This window comes from Thalassophryne amazonica, chromosome 10 (genome assembly GCF_902500255.1).
Source record: "Thalassophryne amazonica chromosome 10, fThaAma1.1, whole genome shotgun sequence".
In the NCBI taxonomy this organism is placed as follows: Eukaryota; Metazoa; Chordata; class Actinopteri; order Batrachoidiformes; family Batrachoididae; genus Thalassophryne; species Thalassophryne amazonica.
Window position 1 is genome coordinate 78,243,152 of NC_047112.1, and position 18,555 is coordinate 78,261,706.

The 18,555-nt window shown below is 43.8% G+C and overlaps 1 protein-coding gene across 1 annotated transcript in view; it reads right to left on the reverse strand.

The window, feature by feature from the left end:
- Positions 1–18,555, reverse strand: part of LOC117518136 (inactive N-acetylated-alpha-linked acidic dipeptidase-like protein 2) — a 656,634-nt gene that overhangs the window by 465,775 nt on the left and 172,304 nt on the right. The window contains exon 4 of the mRNA XM_034179197.1: positions 17,477–17,744. Coding sequence (XP_034035088.1) covers positions 17,477–17,744 — 268 coding nt within the window. The remainder of the gene's footprint in view (positions 1–17,476; positions 17,745–18,555) is intronic.

Sequence of the window (18,555 nt, forward strand, 5' to 3'; positions counted from 1 at the left end):
TTTGGGAGGAAGAAGCAGAGAACAGACAGAAAGGAGCAGAGAAGCGACGATTAGAGAAAGCAAGGAAAAAGAAAGCTGTAGGTAAGGCAGAAGAAGATGTGATAATTCAGCACAGAGAGCCAGAACAACCTCAACAATCACCGCCGGCTGGATCGTCGGTGACAAAGAGACCTTTATCTCCTCTACCAGAGGATGACGATGTACCGCCACCACAGTATGATTTGGCGGTAAAACCTAAGGTAAAAAGAGAAAAACCAGAAAAACCACAAACACGCAGTCAAGCGAAAGTGCCTACAGCCCCTCCCATGGTGGAACATAGTGATCAGGGAGGTGCCTATCCTATGATAGAAGTACCAAATCCTCGTGCAGGAACAGCAGGACAGCTACCAACCATGCTCGTTTATCGGACATGGAATGCTGATGATATCAAAGCAGCAGTCGACATGATACCATCGCCACATGTCGATATTGAGGGATTTATGCAGGATATAGAAAACATTAGAACATCTTACCACCTTAATGGACCTGAAGTCCAACAGGTGTGGATGAAAGCATGTGGCCCTAAATGGAGTCAGGTACGCGGAGACTGGAATCCTGCAGATCAACAAGGCGTGCCACTGACACATGATGATCTAGTCTTGAAAACAAGAGTGGAAGCTATGATTACACGTGCAAAAGGAGTGTTAGGACCAAAGATAAATTATACTGAAATTACCAGGACAACTCAGAAAGAAGGAGAGCCATGGACAGAGTTTAGGTGCAGATTTGAGAATGTGTTTAGGGTCCATAGTGGCATATTGCCAGAAACACCTGTGTATGAACAGCAATTGAAAAACGCTCTGATCCAACATTCCAATAAGGATATAAAAGCTTGGATACAGAAACATTGGATTGGATTGCCTACAGGCACATTGGAAGACACACATACACACTGCTGTCATGCAGAAGAAGTCTTAAAGCAGAAAAAGACAAGAAACAGCGACAAAGGAGTGTATGTAGCACATGGAGATGACGAAATATATTACCAGCAGGGTAACTTAAGACAGCAGAAGCAGTGCAAACGCCCCAAAAAGCCATGGCAAAATAGACAAGGTGGACAGCCACAACGTCAAGGACCATGGCAACCACAACAGCAGCCCAGACAGGGAGGGCCACCACGTGGTCCCCTGATTTGTTGGAACTGTGGAAGAGAGGGACATATGTATAGAAATTGTCCGAATCCACCTACTGAGGGAGCAGCAGGAGGAATTCCACAACGGAATAATCCTCCTCAGCCACAGTATCCACAATGACTAGAATCCATAATCCATGATTCCACATCATATAGGCAGTCTGATTGCGATATGGATCTGTGTGCCTTGCTGGGAAATCCGGTACCAAAACCAGAAGTGACTTTGTTGGTAAATGGACGACCAGTGACATTCCTTTGTGATACAGGAGCATGTAGAACCACATGTAATGACAACATACCTGTCCATCAATTAAGCAACGAACTCTTTAGGGTTCGCTCTGCAAATGGACAAACATCAGACGTCCCTATCACCAAACCCATAACGTTGACAGATCCATTTGGCCTGACGTGTACTATGTCAGTGTTAAGCATGCCACAATGTCCAGTTAACCTCCTAGGACGAGACGGATTGACTGCATTGGGCTTGTCCATAATTGTGGAACAAGGGAAATTAGTTGTTGAACGCACAGGAGGCGTTAACATGGTAAGAGAAGAAAGCGCTGACCCCACATTCCACTATTACTATACATTTGACATCTCAGAAGAAGATGCTGCAGGATGGGGTAAAGATGTCGTCTTGCAAGCGACAGCCCTACTAAAAAATCCTGAACAACAGATGTCACCACCTGACCTGCATGTCACAATGTGGCATAAAGATCCTCCAGGTCCGGATGGTGACTATGAAACTAAATTGAAAAATGTTTCACCTGTGAAACTGACAATGACCGATTTGATTCATGATGGCAACTCAATAGCCGTCATAACAGTAACAGGCGCCACTGAAGATGTATCAAAATTGAAATTCACAGGTATGCCATTACATATGTCACTTTGTAAGCCATATTTGACAGAATGGCAAGAATTGGGACTGACAGTCATAACAGCTTTGTCAGCCTCTGATTGGAGTAGAGTTGGCCCACGAACGGAGTTCAGTCCATCAACCAAGTTGTATAAAGTGCTAGTTAATGTCTCATTGGTGCTGACAGCTGGAACACACATTGATGCGTCCACTTCACAATCCTGAGTGTTTCAGTTGAGTCCTGAAGAGGATGCTCTTCTCTCTTCAGTAGAACAGATACGCTCCCGTCTGTGCTGCTTGGTCAAAACGACGCTGCAGTGCAACTGCATAGAAGCGCTGTTTGGGTAACATGAACACAACATTTGTATTGAAGATGTTGTATTCAATATTTAACTAGGCTAGGTGATAAGAAGCATTCATTATGAAAAGCAAAATGACCAGGACTGCCTTTGCTGCTTACACAGAGTTGAAAAAGTCTAAACTTATAAGTGTATAGTTCCATACAAGCACCAACCTACTTTCTGATATAGTGTGACACATTCTTAACAGCTGTGCCCATCTGGGGCTGAGCTCTGTAGGGACACCGGTCCCCTGCTTCTCTTGATGGATAACATCTGTGGCAGAAGGACTTTCTTTACGTCGTCATGTTGTTTGTGTATATTTAAATCCCTTCTTTGAGTGCATAAGCTGCTGGAACAACTAGGTCTTGCAGTAACTTTACACTTTTTTTTAAATCCCTCATTATGGATCATTTTGTATATGATATAAAACACAGAGCTACTAAATGAAACATTACAATTTAATGTGCATGAAAAATGCATCCATTCATTTACTATGGCCACATCATCAGGCCTGTTTCAATGTGCCCTAAGAAAACAAAGAACAAACCCTGAACAGTTCACTAGTCCATTCAAACACTAATGCTGTGTTTACACATAGGCAAGACGCGTTACAAATGTCATATTTGTGTCATTCTTGGCACATTCCTGACAGTCTTAACGTGACTTAACGCATCTGAATAGGTTTCTTAATAAGTGCATGTTGGTGCGTGATATTCGTGATTTTCGTGGAGCATGTTTTTAGCTGTGAAAAAATCTTCCACAAATGTCATGCACCACCCTAATTTCACCTCATGTCGCATGTCGTGGAGATCGCAACTGAGCATACTGATCCGTCTTGATTAGTGGTGATCCTTAATAGAGTGTGACAGTGTTCTTCTCTGACGTGCGCACAGTTAAACCCTGCTGCACCGCATTCAGTTTCATTGCTGCATATGCTGAAGAAGGACAGTGATGCCAAGTCAGCTAAAAGTTTCGTTCCAATGTTCCTCAGCATGCTCCTGCATGTGCCTGATGTTCGGGAAAATGAGCAAGCTCAGAGCCATGTGGAGCCACACATCTGGCTCTCTTCATCTCCTCCTCCTCTCTGCACCACTCCATGGCGCAGAGCCCAGCTAAGCATGCAGTCTCAAAGTACTTCTGCTGTGGAGTAAACTGGAGCGATCTGAATATTTCAGCAGCTGATGGATGAATATGGGGGTGTGTGTGGAGACAATTCACCTCATTCACAACGTGACAAAACCTAACGATGCGCTGTTATGTTACGCGCGATAGCACGCAACAATGCGGAAACTTATGCTTGACCATGCGTAATGGTTCCTGATCATTCTCCAGCAACACGTGCCATTAATCGTAACGCGTGGTAACAGGTTGCAGCAGTTTCTGAGGACACCTGACGCCTCTGCCCCAAATCACCACATTCATGATCAGCGGCCAAGAATGTATACTTCGTGGCATTCGTGACTTGTCATCATTATGTGTAAACGCACCTTAAAGCTCCCATCACAAACAGCAGGAATGTGCTGGAACCATGCCCGACATTGCAAATATTGCCATAATCTGACACAGTCAGGAGGAAAAGAGGGTGTGGTCAGCAGTGTTGGAGTGCAGACAGACTGCCTCGTCCACAACTGTCAGATTGTATACAGATAATATGTAGATGACACAGACTGCTGTCAGATGGCCATAAAAGGCACTGCAGACTGCCTGATGTCAAAATGTCTGGATGGCAAACACGGCACCAGAGCACTGTGTTCCTCACGTATACATGTGCATGAGTGCGCAGCGCAATTATCACTCAGCCGTCTGTATGCATGTGCGTATGCATAATGCTGGATGGACCACTAAGCGCACACGCAGGGTGCACTGGACAGCTTCACTCAAAGTTTGCTGGCAGTTGGACCATGCAGTCCCTCAGATGGAGCGTCTTTCCAGGAAACTTTCTTTTTTCTTGTTCCCTCACTTCAGGAGCACAACATAATTCTGGACACCGCGATGGTTGGATTATCGAATCGAATTCATTTTTTTGGGGGGGGTGAGAGGATTTTAACTGCAGGCTGCTGTCCTGGCTTCATGTTCACTCTGCACTGTGAAACACTCCTGGACTGCTGTTGGAGGTGAGATTCATGTTTATTAACGCTGTAACGGCCTGGCACAAGCTCCATGTCATATCTCCTCCAGAGTTAGAAGTTGATCACTTATTGCAGTGTGAGATCTGTCCAGCTCTGAGCCTGACGCGTGCAATGATGCATTACTGCGCACAACAGAGAGACGCAGCTGCCTGTGTTATATGCAGTTATGACGGACACAATAGTTCACATTATTTACATCACCCATGGGAAGAAATGGACAAATATCTGTACTGTAAGGTCTATTGTGGATATAACAGCCTGTTCAGATTTGCAGCGGCATGTGCGCAGTAGCACATGGAGCTTTCGGTTTGATAGCCACTGTTCACATTCATTGTAATTATTATCATCATGATAAAGCATGCTGCATACATTTCAACAGTTCCTTCGTGCTCCGGGGGGGGGGGGGGGGGACTTTATTATACGTGGCATGTGCAGGTCATACCGACAGGCTTTGCGGTGCCAGATCCGTCTCGAGGTTCCCTTGTATGCGCTCAAATCATTTCAGATCCCATTTTGCCGCCATCAGAATATGTAAATTGACGTTAGATGCTCCTCAGATTACAGATGGACTGCCGCAGGATAGGTGTCCCATCTCGACGACGCCTGGACGGTTTTGAACATGTGCATCACACTTGGGCCGCAGGCCGATTTTGACCAACTGTTTCGAGTTCAGGCTCAGATGGCTATCAGAACGTTTTGGAACTGAAATCCAACACTTTTTGGATGTGCGCCAATTCATCATTCCAACACCATTCTGCGTGATTCTGGCTATGTGTGACTGGGGTATATGTTGTAAAATATATGCACAAACAATGGTAGTTGGTGGTATTGATTTTTTAAGAGGGTGCACCTTCACTTCTTGATGAAGGGGGATTTACTACAGGGCTACACTATATTCCACTAGGTGTGCCTAATAAACTGCCAACTGAGTGACCTTTGTAATGCTGTCTCTCTCTCTTGCGCGTACACACACACACACACACACACACACACACACACACACACACACACACACACACACACACACACACACACACACACACACACACACACACACACACACAGTATCACCTGTCATCAGATGACTAATCAATGTATTTAACAATCGAGGCATCAAACTGCTGAGTTTTTTGGGGGAAAAAAATGACTGGTCACTTGAATTTTCAAGAGGTGGCCAGGTAGGGTTCCAGTTGAAGAAATACACAGGGGTCAAAATTTTTAACAGCTCCAATCAAATTGAAAACTATACTGCATTATTTGTCTGATCATAAACATTCCAAAACGTTTGGAGTATCTATGACTGAATTCTATTGAGTTATGGGGTAAAGACAGCAAGAATGGTGACTGTGTCGGTGTATGCGTGCGTATAACTTCAATCAAACTGAGGAGAGCTGACATTTGCCATTTGGTACACCCAGTGGTGGGCACAGTTCCGATAACCGATAATTATCGAAGATAAAGTTTTCATTATTGGATTATCTTTTCAGATAACTTTGAAAACCATTATCAGACTAATTATCTTCTGATAAATTTTTGTCCGATAATTTTTAGACCGTTAACATGGTAAACAAAAGTGAACAGATGTGTAGTTCTACTCTCTGCAAACAGTGGAGAGCTGTTTCTAGAAGAAACCACTCTATCCTCTGCAGTTAAAGGAGAACTGGTCACCAAAAAAAACAAAAAATGTTTAACCCCATACTGATACGCGGCCAATATCACCCAAGTCATCCAGAGGCATACATTTTAAACTTATGGTTCAAATTTTAACCAAACTTATTTCGGACAAGTTATTTAAATTAACGTCACTTCTGAAGTTTTATAAAGTGAAAATATCAGATATATGTTTTAGTTTTAAAGTAATGCGCTAATTCTTAACATTTTAGTGTGGGACATGCTGTGTCCAGGTGCATTATGGGATAGGGTAATCTCAGTACAGTAATCTCAGTACGTTCACGACAGGAGAAATGCATTTCAGACACTCTGATCAGGAAAACAGCATTAAACTCTAGTGCCTAAAACTCACGTGAACATATTCTCTGGGTTTATAGACGTTGCTATTGTGTTTGTTTGCTTTGATTAAATTCCACGCATCTTAACCATAGCAAGTAGCAACACAGATTATCTGGAATTTTGTGTTTGCAAGTTTTCAAGGTCTCTACTGCCATCTACTGGCCAGTAGTGTTCATGGCAGTATTCAAACTGAAGTTGGGCTGATATTTTCAAACCACACGTCGGACGCGTGTTTCCAGAAGCAAAATGTAAACAGCAGCTTTTTTTTTCAAACTTAATTTACAAAAACTGCACTTTAACCGCTGCATAAGAACAGTCATTTCACTCTTGCAAAAGGACACTTCAACAGCATCATTAAAAGCCTTAAATGACCATGACACCCATGCCCATGATGAGTGTGTGTAAACTACAACATAATATAAGCTAACCAAGGTCACTACAGTTTATGTTACCTTGCCACTTTTACTGATTTTTGGCAGTGACAATCACATCTTTTTTTGTATTTGAATGAAATGTCCTACATGTCCAGGATCTGTTTAAAACAAGGGATTCCAGCTACAGTTTGAGAGGAACATTATTATTATTTGAGAAACTGAAGATCCGAACTACTGTTGAAAGTCATTGTGTTTCCGTCAGGGGTGTTAATATTTGGAATGATTGTCCTGATAATATTAAAATACTTGGTACAATGGTTGGTTTTAAAAGACTTTACAAAAAGAGCATATTTACCCGTTATAGGTTGAAGGATTAGGTTTACCATTTTTGTCATTGTTCACTCTTACTTGTTTGTGTTTTGAAATTTTTGTAATTAAATTAAACTGTTTATGCACTTTTTTCTTTTTTGTATAGTTGTCATGAGCTTATATATATGTATACATTCTTTCTTTTCAATAGTATAAGGGGAGGGTGCTTATAAGCTTTGCTTCTGCCTTCACCCTTTCGGCCACACGGGTTTTTTGTACATTGTTTCTTTTATGTTTTGTTATTGCCTTTGTTGTTGTTCATCTGTGTGCCGGATAAATAAATTCATTCAAATGTTACGTTGCAGTGTCTTACCTTAATTATATCATTTTTTTCCCCAGAATTTAGAAGTCCAATCACAATTCAGTTTGTCTCATGACTTTGTGAACAACCCTAGTTGTCTTTGTCCACAAGCCTTCAGTATTCTGTCTAATACTCCTCAAATGAGGAGTATGAAATGTCTGTGATGAGATTTACACCATGTAGTCTGTTTCTCTGGACATGATCCATGGGTGTCTGGGTGTTTGCTCTCCATGACACGAAGCAGTTTCATCGTGTGCTGGGTGCAGATACTAAAAAAATGAACTGAACTGAAAAACTAAAATTATGCAGCAGATTGATCTTTCAAAATGGATGGAAAAGACTCTGAGTGTATTGTATTGTGTAGAAACATGTGCAAGGATCACTTGTCACGTGTGCTCCTTTTAATAACATAGTTTGATTCAGTGGTCATAATGTGTTCATAAAAAAGAAAAAAATATATATTTAAATGTAGCAAATGTTGGACTAAGATCACAGTTAAAATGCTCATGAGAGCACATAGCACCAAAAGTATATTGTCATCCCTGTGATGCCTTTTTTTTTCCATCTGAATTAATCATCACTATGTATCATCTACAATCCATACCACAAATCATCAAGGGAAATGGCAGCCATTAAATGTGCTATTATAATTTCAAGGCTGCCCATATCTTGAGTGATTGGATGGTTAACGAAATGTAGAAATTATGCACCTGGCAACTAATGATTTAATGATGCCGACACAAGCAACTCCAGTGACTACCTTAAGAATTCTGAATTACCCAATATCCTTATTAAATACAATTTACATATTTAAATAAGGTAATGGCATAGCTTATCCAGAACCACAAGAGAAAATAGAAATGGTTCTTCTTGCTTTGGAGAAAAAGTGCCTCATTACATCCGACAATCATCAGCATTTATTTTATTTGTCTGTCTGTCTGACTGTTAGCAGGATTACATCAAAATTATTACACAGATTTTGATGATTACATCAAAATTATTACACAGATTTTGATGAGCTTTTGACTACATATACATATTAGCCCATGGAAGAATCCATTAAATTTTGGAGGTGATCCATATCCAGGATCACTTTATATAGGCTTTGAAGGATTTCTTCAAAACTACTTCACAGATTCTCACCAAATTTGCACCACAGGTAGATATTAGGGCATGGAAGACTCCATTAAATTTTAGAGGTAATCTGGATCCGGATCTGGATTCTGGATCAAGATTAACTTGATATAGGCTTTGAAGGATTACATCATGTATTCTCACCAAATCTGCACCACAGATAGATGTTAGGGCATGGGAGATGCCACTGAATTTTGGAGGTGATCCACATCCAGATTGGCGGACATCAGAAATCTCTGATTGCTCTTGTTAAAATGGTGCCACCAACAGTGGGACTTCTTGGCTTGCTATATTTACACCGGGCCGCCATCCATCCATCAGAGAAGTTGTATTTAATTGTCTGTAATCCACGTTTAGATCAGGCAAGCTGACACTTAATTCAAGGCAGTGTGTGGGGAAACGAGCAAGGAAATAATCTAGTGATGGATGATTTTGACCCTCCGTTGGGTAGGCTGCGATGAGTGGACAGCTGGATGGATTGAGCAAAGCTGAAAAAAGGAGAACAAGGAGAGAGGGACAGAGTGAAAAGAGGGGAAGAAGTTGGTATTCAGAGAATCACTCCAACTTTTCATCTGCCCTCAGGCCGGCCACGAGCTCAAGGGAATAACAAACGTCTCCTTCAACCTCTTTCTCTGTTCCCGGGATACTGGGAAGAAAAACTAAAAATAGTGCAACTGTATTTCTTAGTGTGAGTACTATGTCTGCTGGCTAGTGTGGGCAGGCTACATGCATAATGACTTCCATTAACCTTCACACTGCTGAAAGATGCCATGAAAGATTCACGCTGCATCTCACACGACACAAGCGCCACATGTGACATGTACAGTCGCTGCATTAAGTTTGCTAGTGCTGTTGTTTTTAATGTTAAATAAGGGAGGCTATTTGATTGAAGTGTAATGTGTAAATTCTCTCTCACCGGTCAGAAAGCCTGAGGGGATGGTTATACTCCCAAACACTGTCCTATCTTCATTTCAAGATATTCACTCAAATCAGACATCTGCAACACCAGCACATGGACCAATGCCAAGCCACAAACCACACATTAGTGGCCAGTATGTCAAAATGATATGCATTCAGCTGGGAAGTTAAATGAAAGGTTTTGCATCATGTATTCACATAACTTATGTTTTTTAGTAAGAAACTTCAGCAGACAACAAAGCCCATTTAGTATAAGCACTGATACACTAAAGAATCATTTATCCTCTACCTATCTCCAAGCATAACATTTGCTGCACAAATACTTCCATGTCCTTTAGTTTTGCACAGACATCAAAAAACAAAAATCCACTAGAGGGCACCGCAGGCTGTTTTGAAAGTTTCTGACAACAACAACAAAAAAAACATGGTGAAAAGAAGGCAAAGAAGATGTATTATATTTTTTCCCTGCAAAATAAGCAAAATAGTAATGGGCGTTTCACACTGCAAGTGTTATTTGCAGTCTCCACTTGCATTTATACATTGGAGATGTTCAACACATTGGACATGTCACTATCTGGTTTTCCAAAGTCCAAAAAAACAGGACAATCACCATCTCAGATTTGCGTCTGCCAAAACCACAACATTAAGAGAAAAAAACAAAGCACAATGAGTCACCCATCACCCTGCTGGGAGAAGCTTTTTTTTCAGTGACGCTGAGCCGACAGAGGACTGATCAGATGGTGGAATTGATCAGCCTGCAACACTGGGCAAAGTGACAAAGAGCAGCCGGGGTTCAGGCCACATTCCTGGGCAGAGCCAATGCAATTCAAAATTCTCCAGATTTGGAAATATACAAGGTCTGTTAGAAAAGTATCAGACCTTTTTATTTTTTTCAAAAACCTGATGGATTTGAATCACGTGTGCTTGCATGAGCAAACCTTGAACCTTCGTGCGCATACGTGAATTTTTTCACGCCTATCGATTGCGTTATTTGCTATTAAGCAGCCTTTGTGTGAGGATGGGTGGAGTCTCTCGTCTTTTTCGGCACATTCCACTGTGACATAAGATTTTGCCATGAAAAGAGGTGCAGCGAAATTCATGCCGACGGCTTGGGCATGAAGCTGATGGCGAAGCGCCTTTGTGTTGAAGTCTCACAGGACATGTTGTGACATGCCCACTTCTTCCACCATTCGGAAGATTCAGACGGCTTTCGGTGTCTTTTCAGTTGTGTGACTATCTGAGAAATTGTGGAAGAGGTGAGCATGTCACAACATGTCCTGTGAGGCTTCAACACGGTGGCGCTTTTGTTCCGCCATCAGCTTCGTGTTGTGTGTTGGGGGGGTTTGGCTGGACATTTTGGTGTTCTTTTCTTTTCTTTGTTCTCCAGGTGGTATGCAAACTGATTTATTGTCTGTGGAGAAGGTGCTGGCAGAAGAGTCCTTCACCCTCATCAACGTGATGTGCAGCACCTGTGGATGGTGCTCACGTGCAACCTTAAAGACTTTCAGCTGAAGCAGATAATGAGATGGCGTTCTGCATTTAAGCCATGTGTGATTCAAGCAGAATTGCCGGGAACTCGACCTTGTGATGTTCGTTTGTGAGACGCTGAGGACCGCGCCTGGGTTTGACACATTGTGCCTGTGAAGGAGGACGGGTGAGGGACACATGCTGTCAGCACACATCAGAGGTGATTGATTGTCTGAATAAATGTTAATAGTAATGTGGTATTTTGTTACGCAGTATATTTGAATATTGATGAGAATTGTGCAGCTCGCTTCTCACTGCCGTGGCATGCGGACTTATGATCCTCCACCTGTTGTGAGAAGCTGCTCATTTACATAAAGCTTAAATTCAGACCTGAATGTGTTGCTGATAGTGTGTGCCTTTGAAGGATATTAGTTATAGCTGCTGACTTACCTCACCTTTTCTATCCTTCACAGAATCGGTTTGTCGTGTCCACCTGGGGGGTGTTTGGCGGTGAACGTGAGTCCAGAAGCACCGGGCTTCGATCCCTTTGGGCGCTGGAGAGCGCGCCGTCCTTCACTCCACCAGATAAACGCACTTTTATGTTTGTACACAGAGTATTGCACAAAAGGGGGAAAATAAAATTGTTTTGTTTTTTCTGGAACCGCTTTCTGGTTATTTAGCGCTGGGTTCAGTCAGACGCAGGTCCGCTCCTCAACCCGCGTCGGCACATAACAGTAGTTCCCGGCCATTCTAAAATGGACCCAGCGCCAGAAGCAGTTCCATTTGCCGAAGGAGTTCAAGAACACTTGGAGAAAATATGGGAGCAATTACAGCATCTCGCAAACCAAATTAAACAAACAGATGCCCGCGTTACGGAGCTTGCAGCGCAAGCCGTTCCGCTTACTGCTGCTCCAGCTGCGGCACCATCGATACCGGTGCAGATAACTCCGTCACCCAGAGATTCGGCTTCCGAATTGATTATTCGTCGTCCGGAGCCTTATGCGGGAAACGTTGAAGCCTGTGCTCCGTTTTTGATGCAATGTTCTCTGGTTTTTGCTCATACCGGTGCCCAACGGTTGCTGAATCTCAGGCAGGGGAGACGGAGTGTGGCGGATTATTCTGTGGATTTCCGAATTTTTTCTGCTCAGCCCGGTTGGAATGCCGCAGCTTCAAGCGGAGTGTTTGTGGATGGGTTAAACGAGTCATTAAAAGACGAGCTAGCAGTCTGTGATGAACCAAACGATTTAGATGAGCTAATATCTTTGGTTATTCGTCTAGATGATCGGATAAAGGAGCGTGGACGCGAAAGAGGGCGGACATCAGAGCGGGTCTTTTTGTCTCGGGGCTTTCCCTGACACAGATCAGGGCTGCCTCTTCTTCGCCCCACTGAGACTCCTCCGACGGGACCTCTGGCTCCTCTTGCGGATGAGCCCATACAGCTCGGACGAGCTGAAGCCGCCATATTGCCCCGTCACATAAGCGTCAAGAAAAATAGTGGTGACGTATCTCCAGGTGTTCTGGGACAGGCAAAATAATGGACAAAAAAAAAAAAAAAAAATTATTTGGGCTGTTTTTGTTTTTTTGAAAGGGGTTATAAATTGTTTGGGGATTCAGAGGCAACGCAACACTTTTGGTTTTGCTCCCATTTTGTATGAGATGAACTCAAAGATCTAAAACTTTTTCTACATACACAATATCACCATTTCCCTCAAATACTGTTCACAAACCAGTCTAAATCTGTGATAGTGAGCACTTCTCCTTTGCTGAGATAATCCATCCCACCTCACAGGTGTGCCATACCAAGATGGTGATTAGACACCATGATTAGTGCACAGGTGTGCCTTAGACTGCCCACAATAAAAGGCCACTCTGAAAGGTGCAGTTTTGTTTTATTGGGGGGGATACCAGTCAGTATCTGGTGTGATCACCATTTGCCTCATGCAGTGCAACACATCTCCTTCGCATCATCCGTGAAGAGAACACCTCTCCAACGTGCCAAACGCCAGCGAATGTGAGCATTTGACCACTCAAGTCGGTTACGACGACGAACTGGAGTCAGGTCGAGATCCCGATGAGGACGACGAGGATGCAGATGAGCTTCCCTGAGACAGTTTCTGACAGTTTGTGCAGAAATTCTTTGGTTATGCAAACTGATTGTTCCAGCAGCTGTCCGAGTGGCTGGTCTCAGACAATCTTGGAGGTGAACATGCTGGATGTGGAGGTCCTGGGCTGGTGTGGTTACACGTGGTCTGTGGTTGTGAGGCTGGTTGGATGTACTGCCAAATTCTCTGAAACGCCTTTGGAGACGGCTTATGGTAGAGAAATGAACATTCAATACACAAGCAACAGCTCTGGTTGACATTCCTGCTGTCAGCATGCCAATTGCACGCTCCCTCAAATCTTGCGACATCTGTGGCATTGTGCTGTGTGATAAAACTGCACCTTTCAGAGTGGCCTTTTATTGTGGGCAGTCTAAGGCACACCTGTGCACTAATCATGGTGTCTAATCAGCATCTTGGTATGGCACACCTGTGAGGTGGGATGGATTATCTCAGCAAAGGAGAAGTGCTCACTATCACAGATTTAGACTGGTTTGTGAACAGTATTTGAGGGAAATGGTGATATTGTGTATGTAGAAAAAGTTTTAGATCTTTGAGTTCATCTCATACAAAATGGGAGCAAAACCAAAAGTGTTGCGTTTATATTTTTGTTGAGTATTTAGGTATTTTCTGTTTGGGTATGGGGTCGTTTTGTTTTGTTGTTTTTTATTTCCCTGCTTCCCTAACCCCAACCTCACTCGCCCTAAGACTGTTTGTCTTGTGGGTTGTGGGGTGGTGCAGGTTGGTCACGCTGAGCATTCTCAGAAGACCTCTGCACCTAGGGGGGGGGGGGTTGTCAGGGGCGTTATTTTTGGTTTGGTTAGGGCCCGGTTCCACTCCAGCCTCGGTGGGCCTTTGTACCGTTCGTCATTGGTGTTGCCGGGGTGTGGTGCAGCGGGAACATACCTCCGTTGGAGGGGTGGGCCGATCTGTTGCCGTTCGCCATTTCGGTAATTCCACCCCTCCCGATAGGCTGGGGGTATGGTCGGGTTGGGGCACCGGATGTATTTCCGGTTTTCTGCTGCGCCTTGGGGTTGGGGCCGGGTTAGTTTTTCCTGTTCCCTTCCCCGGCTTTGTAATTTTGTGCCGTTCGCCAAAATTGAGCCGCCGAAAGACTCTGGGAGTGATTTGGGGTCTTTCGGGGTGCTGGGGGAGGTAACAGGGTCTGTTGGTTGTTTTATTTGCCCCTGGGGTAGTTTAATGGAGGTCACCGGTGGTTGGATTTTTTTGTTTCTTATGTTTCCTTCCGGGTTCCACCTCCAGGGTTTGATGGGACGGTCCTCTGGGGGGGAATTGGCTTGTGGGGCCGACTAGCCAAGTGTGGCCGGGTCTGGGGTTCCTGGATTGTGGGGAGGGTGCCTCCTGGGGTTTGATGGTACGGTCCTCTGGGGGGCACTGTTGTTCCATGTGTACCTGGGGACCTCTATGGGTTTCCGGCTTTGGCTATTTCTCCTGGAAGTGGCGGTAAAGGTCTTCTGGGGGGTGTTGGGCTCTGCAGGTTGTTCTGGGGGGGTTGTTTGTTATTTTTCTTTGTGACTTTATGTTTGTATTGTGTTGTTGGGGCTGTGTTGGGTTTTTGCATTTGGGAGTTTTTCTTTTCTTCCCGGGGTTGGATGGGACGGTCCCCTGGGGAGGTTTTGGGTGGGTTTTGTGTTTTTCTTGTATGTTAGGTTGTACTTGGGACTCTTTTGGGGTTTTTGTTGATGCCAGCCGGCCTTCCAGCTACGGTGCCCTGTCCTGCTGTCTGTGGTGGACCTTGGGAGCATTACGCTGTCTGCTTCCTGACGAGGACCCCGGAGGGAGGTGCTGTTCTCGGACCTGGTCTGTTCAGTCGCCGGGAGGCTTCCCGTTAAAGGGGGGGTACTGTTGTGTGTTGGGGGGGTTAGGCTGGACATTTTGGTGTTCTTTTCTTTTCTTTGCTCTCCAGGTGGTATGCAAACTGATTTATTGTCTGTGGAGAAGGTGCTGGCAGAAGAGTCCTTCACCCTCATCAACGTGATGTGCAGCACCTGTGGATGGTGCTCACGTGCAACCTTAAAGACTTTCAGCTGAAGCAGATAATGAGATGGCGTTCTGCATTTAAGCCATGTGTGATTCAAGCAGAATTGCCGGGAACTCGACCTTGTGATGTTCGTTTGTAAGACGCTGAGGGCCGTGCCTGGGTTTGACACATCGTGCCTGAGAAGGAGGACGGGTGAGGGACACATGCTGTCAGCACACATCAGAGGTGATTGATTGGCTGAATAAATTTTAATAGTAATGTGGTATTTTGTTACGCAGTATATTTGAACATTGATGAGAATTGTGCAGCTCGCTTCTCACTGCCGTGGCATGCGGACTTATGATCCTCCACCTGTTGTGAGAAGCTGCTCATTTACATAAAGCTTAAATTCAGACCTGAATGTGTTGCTGATAGTGTGTGCCTTTGAAGGATATTAGTTATAGCTGCTGACTTACCTCACCTTTTCTATCCTTCACAGAATCGGTTTGTCGTGTCCACCTGGGGGTGTTTGGCGGTGAACGTGAGTCCAGAAGCGCCGGGCTTCGATCCCTTTGGGCGCTGGAGAGCGCGCCGTCCTTCACTCCGCCAGATAAACGCACTTTTATGTTTGTACACAGAGTATTGCACAAAAGGGGGAAAATAAAATTGTTTTGTTTTTTCTGGAACCGCTTTCTGGTTATTTAGCGCTGGGTTCAGTCAGACGCAGGTCCGCTCCTCAACCCGCGTCGGCACATAACACTTCGTGCCCAAGCCATCGGCATGAATTTGCAGAAAAATTGCTGATGTCCACCTCTTCCACCATTTCTAGGATAGTCACACGATGGTCCCACATGACCACAGCGTTCAGTTTGGAATGATCCAGTCATTTCAGCATGTTGATGGCCGCCCGGAGCGCGGCTCGCTCTCCACCATTTTGCGGCCGTCTTTAAACCAGTTGTACCGCTCCTTAATCTGCGTGATGCCCATAGGATCGTCACCGAAAGCCATCTGAATAATCCGAATGGTTTCCACCTTGTTGTCGCCCAGTTTCTGGCAAAATTTGATGCAGTCGCGCTGCTCCAGTCGTTCCGCCATTTCCTTGCAAAGAAAAAACGACGAGAGACTCCACCCATCCTCACACAAAGGCTGCTTACAAGCAAATGACGCAATCGACAGGCGTGAAAAAATTCACGCATACGCACGAAGGTTCAAGGTTGGCTCATGCAAGCACACGTGATTCAAATCCATCAGGTCTCTGAAAAAAATAAAAAGGTCCGATACTTTTCTAACAGACCTCGTACAAACACCCAGTTTGAGCAACCGAGCTTCTGCAAATTTGACTGAGGTGAGAATAACTAAAAATAAAATGTGACATTGCTGTGCTGCTGAAGGGCATTTTTATTTGTAAAACATAACGTTTCTCTGTGGCAATCTCTAGCAACTAGTAGAAGCCAACATACGAAAACATTGTTTTTTTCCTCCCCTGGTTCATGGGTGGGAAATAGGTGAACAAGTGGTCGGCAGGACAAGATGTTTCACCAAGGACATTATAGCTGATTAAACACATATAGTACATATAGTAGTTAAGTCAAGTCTTCAAATACGTGCTGGTGCTGTGCTTCACCGCATCCATGACAACACGGAACTGCCTTGAATCCTAGATAAGAACCACCCAGGCAGATAACCGGTCCATCCCACACCTCTACAATAATCATTTATTTGCTGCAGCCAGGTGAAATGTGAGCATCCAATTGGTCTTCTTCCATTACCGAGGTCCTCAACACTCAGGCACCTGAGCATTGGATCATGCACAGAGAAATGGAACACAAGGCCAAAATGTTGAAGCTGCTGCTCCCTTTGAGGGGTCGCCCACTGAACAGTGGCACCCAGGTCCACACATGAGGTGGCTCATCTGGGTAGGCTCCTGGAACATCCTTTCACTCATTAAGGACAGCCATCTTTTACCACTGGTTCAGATAGAAGATAGAGTATATATAAATACATAATGTGCTATATTTATGCTAATTAGTTAATAAGTTAGATTAACACGTGTTAATCTAATTTAATAACTTAATTTCAAAGAAGTTAATTAATTCAGGTGGTACCAACGGACACAATTCAATTAAGTTAGTTCAAATATTTTCTTTTTTTTTTCATTGTAGGAAAAATATAAAAATTAAAAGTACCAAAAAGGGATGGGATTCAAAATAAAAAGGTAAAACACATCAGACATGGAAGTGAGCCCTTCATTTTTAGGCTTTGGTGGAAATCCAAGGTAAGACCATAAATTAAAAGCAATAGATTTCAATCAGTTGCACTGTACCTGCAAACTTCCAACGGCAGAATGGGCTGCATAGGAAAACTGTTGCTGTGGCATGCCATTTTGTCCACGCTGGTCACATGGGATCCCATTGGGCAGAAAACACTGATGACTAGACCTGTCTGTTATGGTGTTGGGCGTTGGACCGGGCAAACTGACCAGGACTGTGTGATTGGACAGATGCACATCCGATAAACCAAATTCCACCCACTGCCTGTAGAGGTATCTGGCTTTAGTTTCTTCACTGTCTTCTGATAGAGTGGAGAAAGACCTAGAAAAGAAAGACAAAAAATATATATATTAATTTTTGTTTGTGTTACCTACTTGCCCCTTTGCCCATGTCTGTCTGTCCTCTCAATCCCAAAAGGATGTCTGTTAATGACACAGAAGAAAGACAAGTCATTGTCACTGAAACAGACTGAATCAGGAGGGCGGTAGTTTTCCAGAAAGCAGGCTGAAATAGGATCCATACCCAAGTTCAGAAAGCATCCAAGGCTGAAAACCTTAATAGACCACCAGTTCATTATCAGAACTGAGCGAGCTGGGTCAGGAGACTGGCCAGAGCAAAGAAAGTCAAGAGGGCAGACTGGGTCGCAAGGTTGACCCAATCAAAGAAACTTGAAGCTGTGACTAATAGATGGATATCATCTGAGTAGTGATCAGCAACTGTCATGAGGTGGACACCAACTTATTGGCAGGTACAGGAAAAATTAGGTTTCAGTATTGCCCAGCTAATTTCCAAAACATTGGTAATTAGTGATAATCTCAAATAATTTTTCAAGTCTATATAATTTTTGACTATTTATTCATGAAGAAAAATGGTAAAATGTCATGAAACATCTGTTCATTTTCTGAAATGTAGTGAACTGAACTTGTGTATTTCAGTCGTTTGCATTGTTAGAAAAATAGGTCAATCCAAAGGTCAGTTTTATTTGGCAACAGCACAAAACAAAGTGTGCATAACACACATGAGGATGTCTATGTTGCAACCCACATGCTGGTGAGTTAACTTACATTTGTTCCTCATCTACATACCAACAAGACTGTCGTGGAGAAAAACTAAAGTGAGAGAAATTATTGAG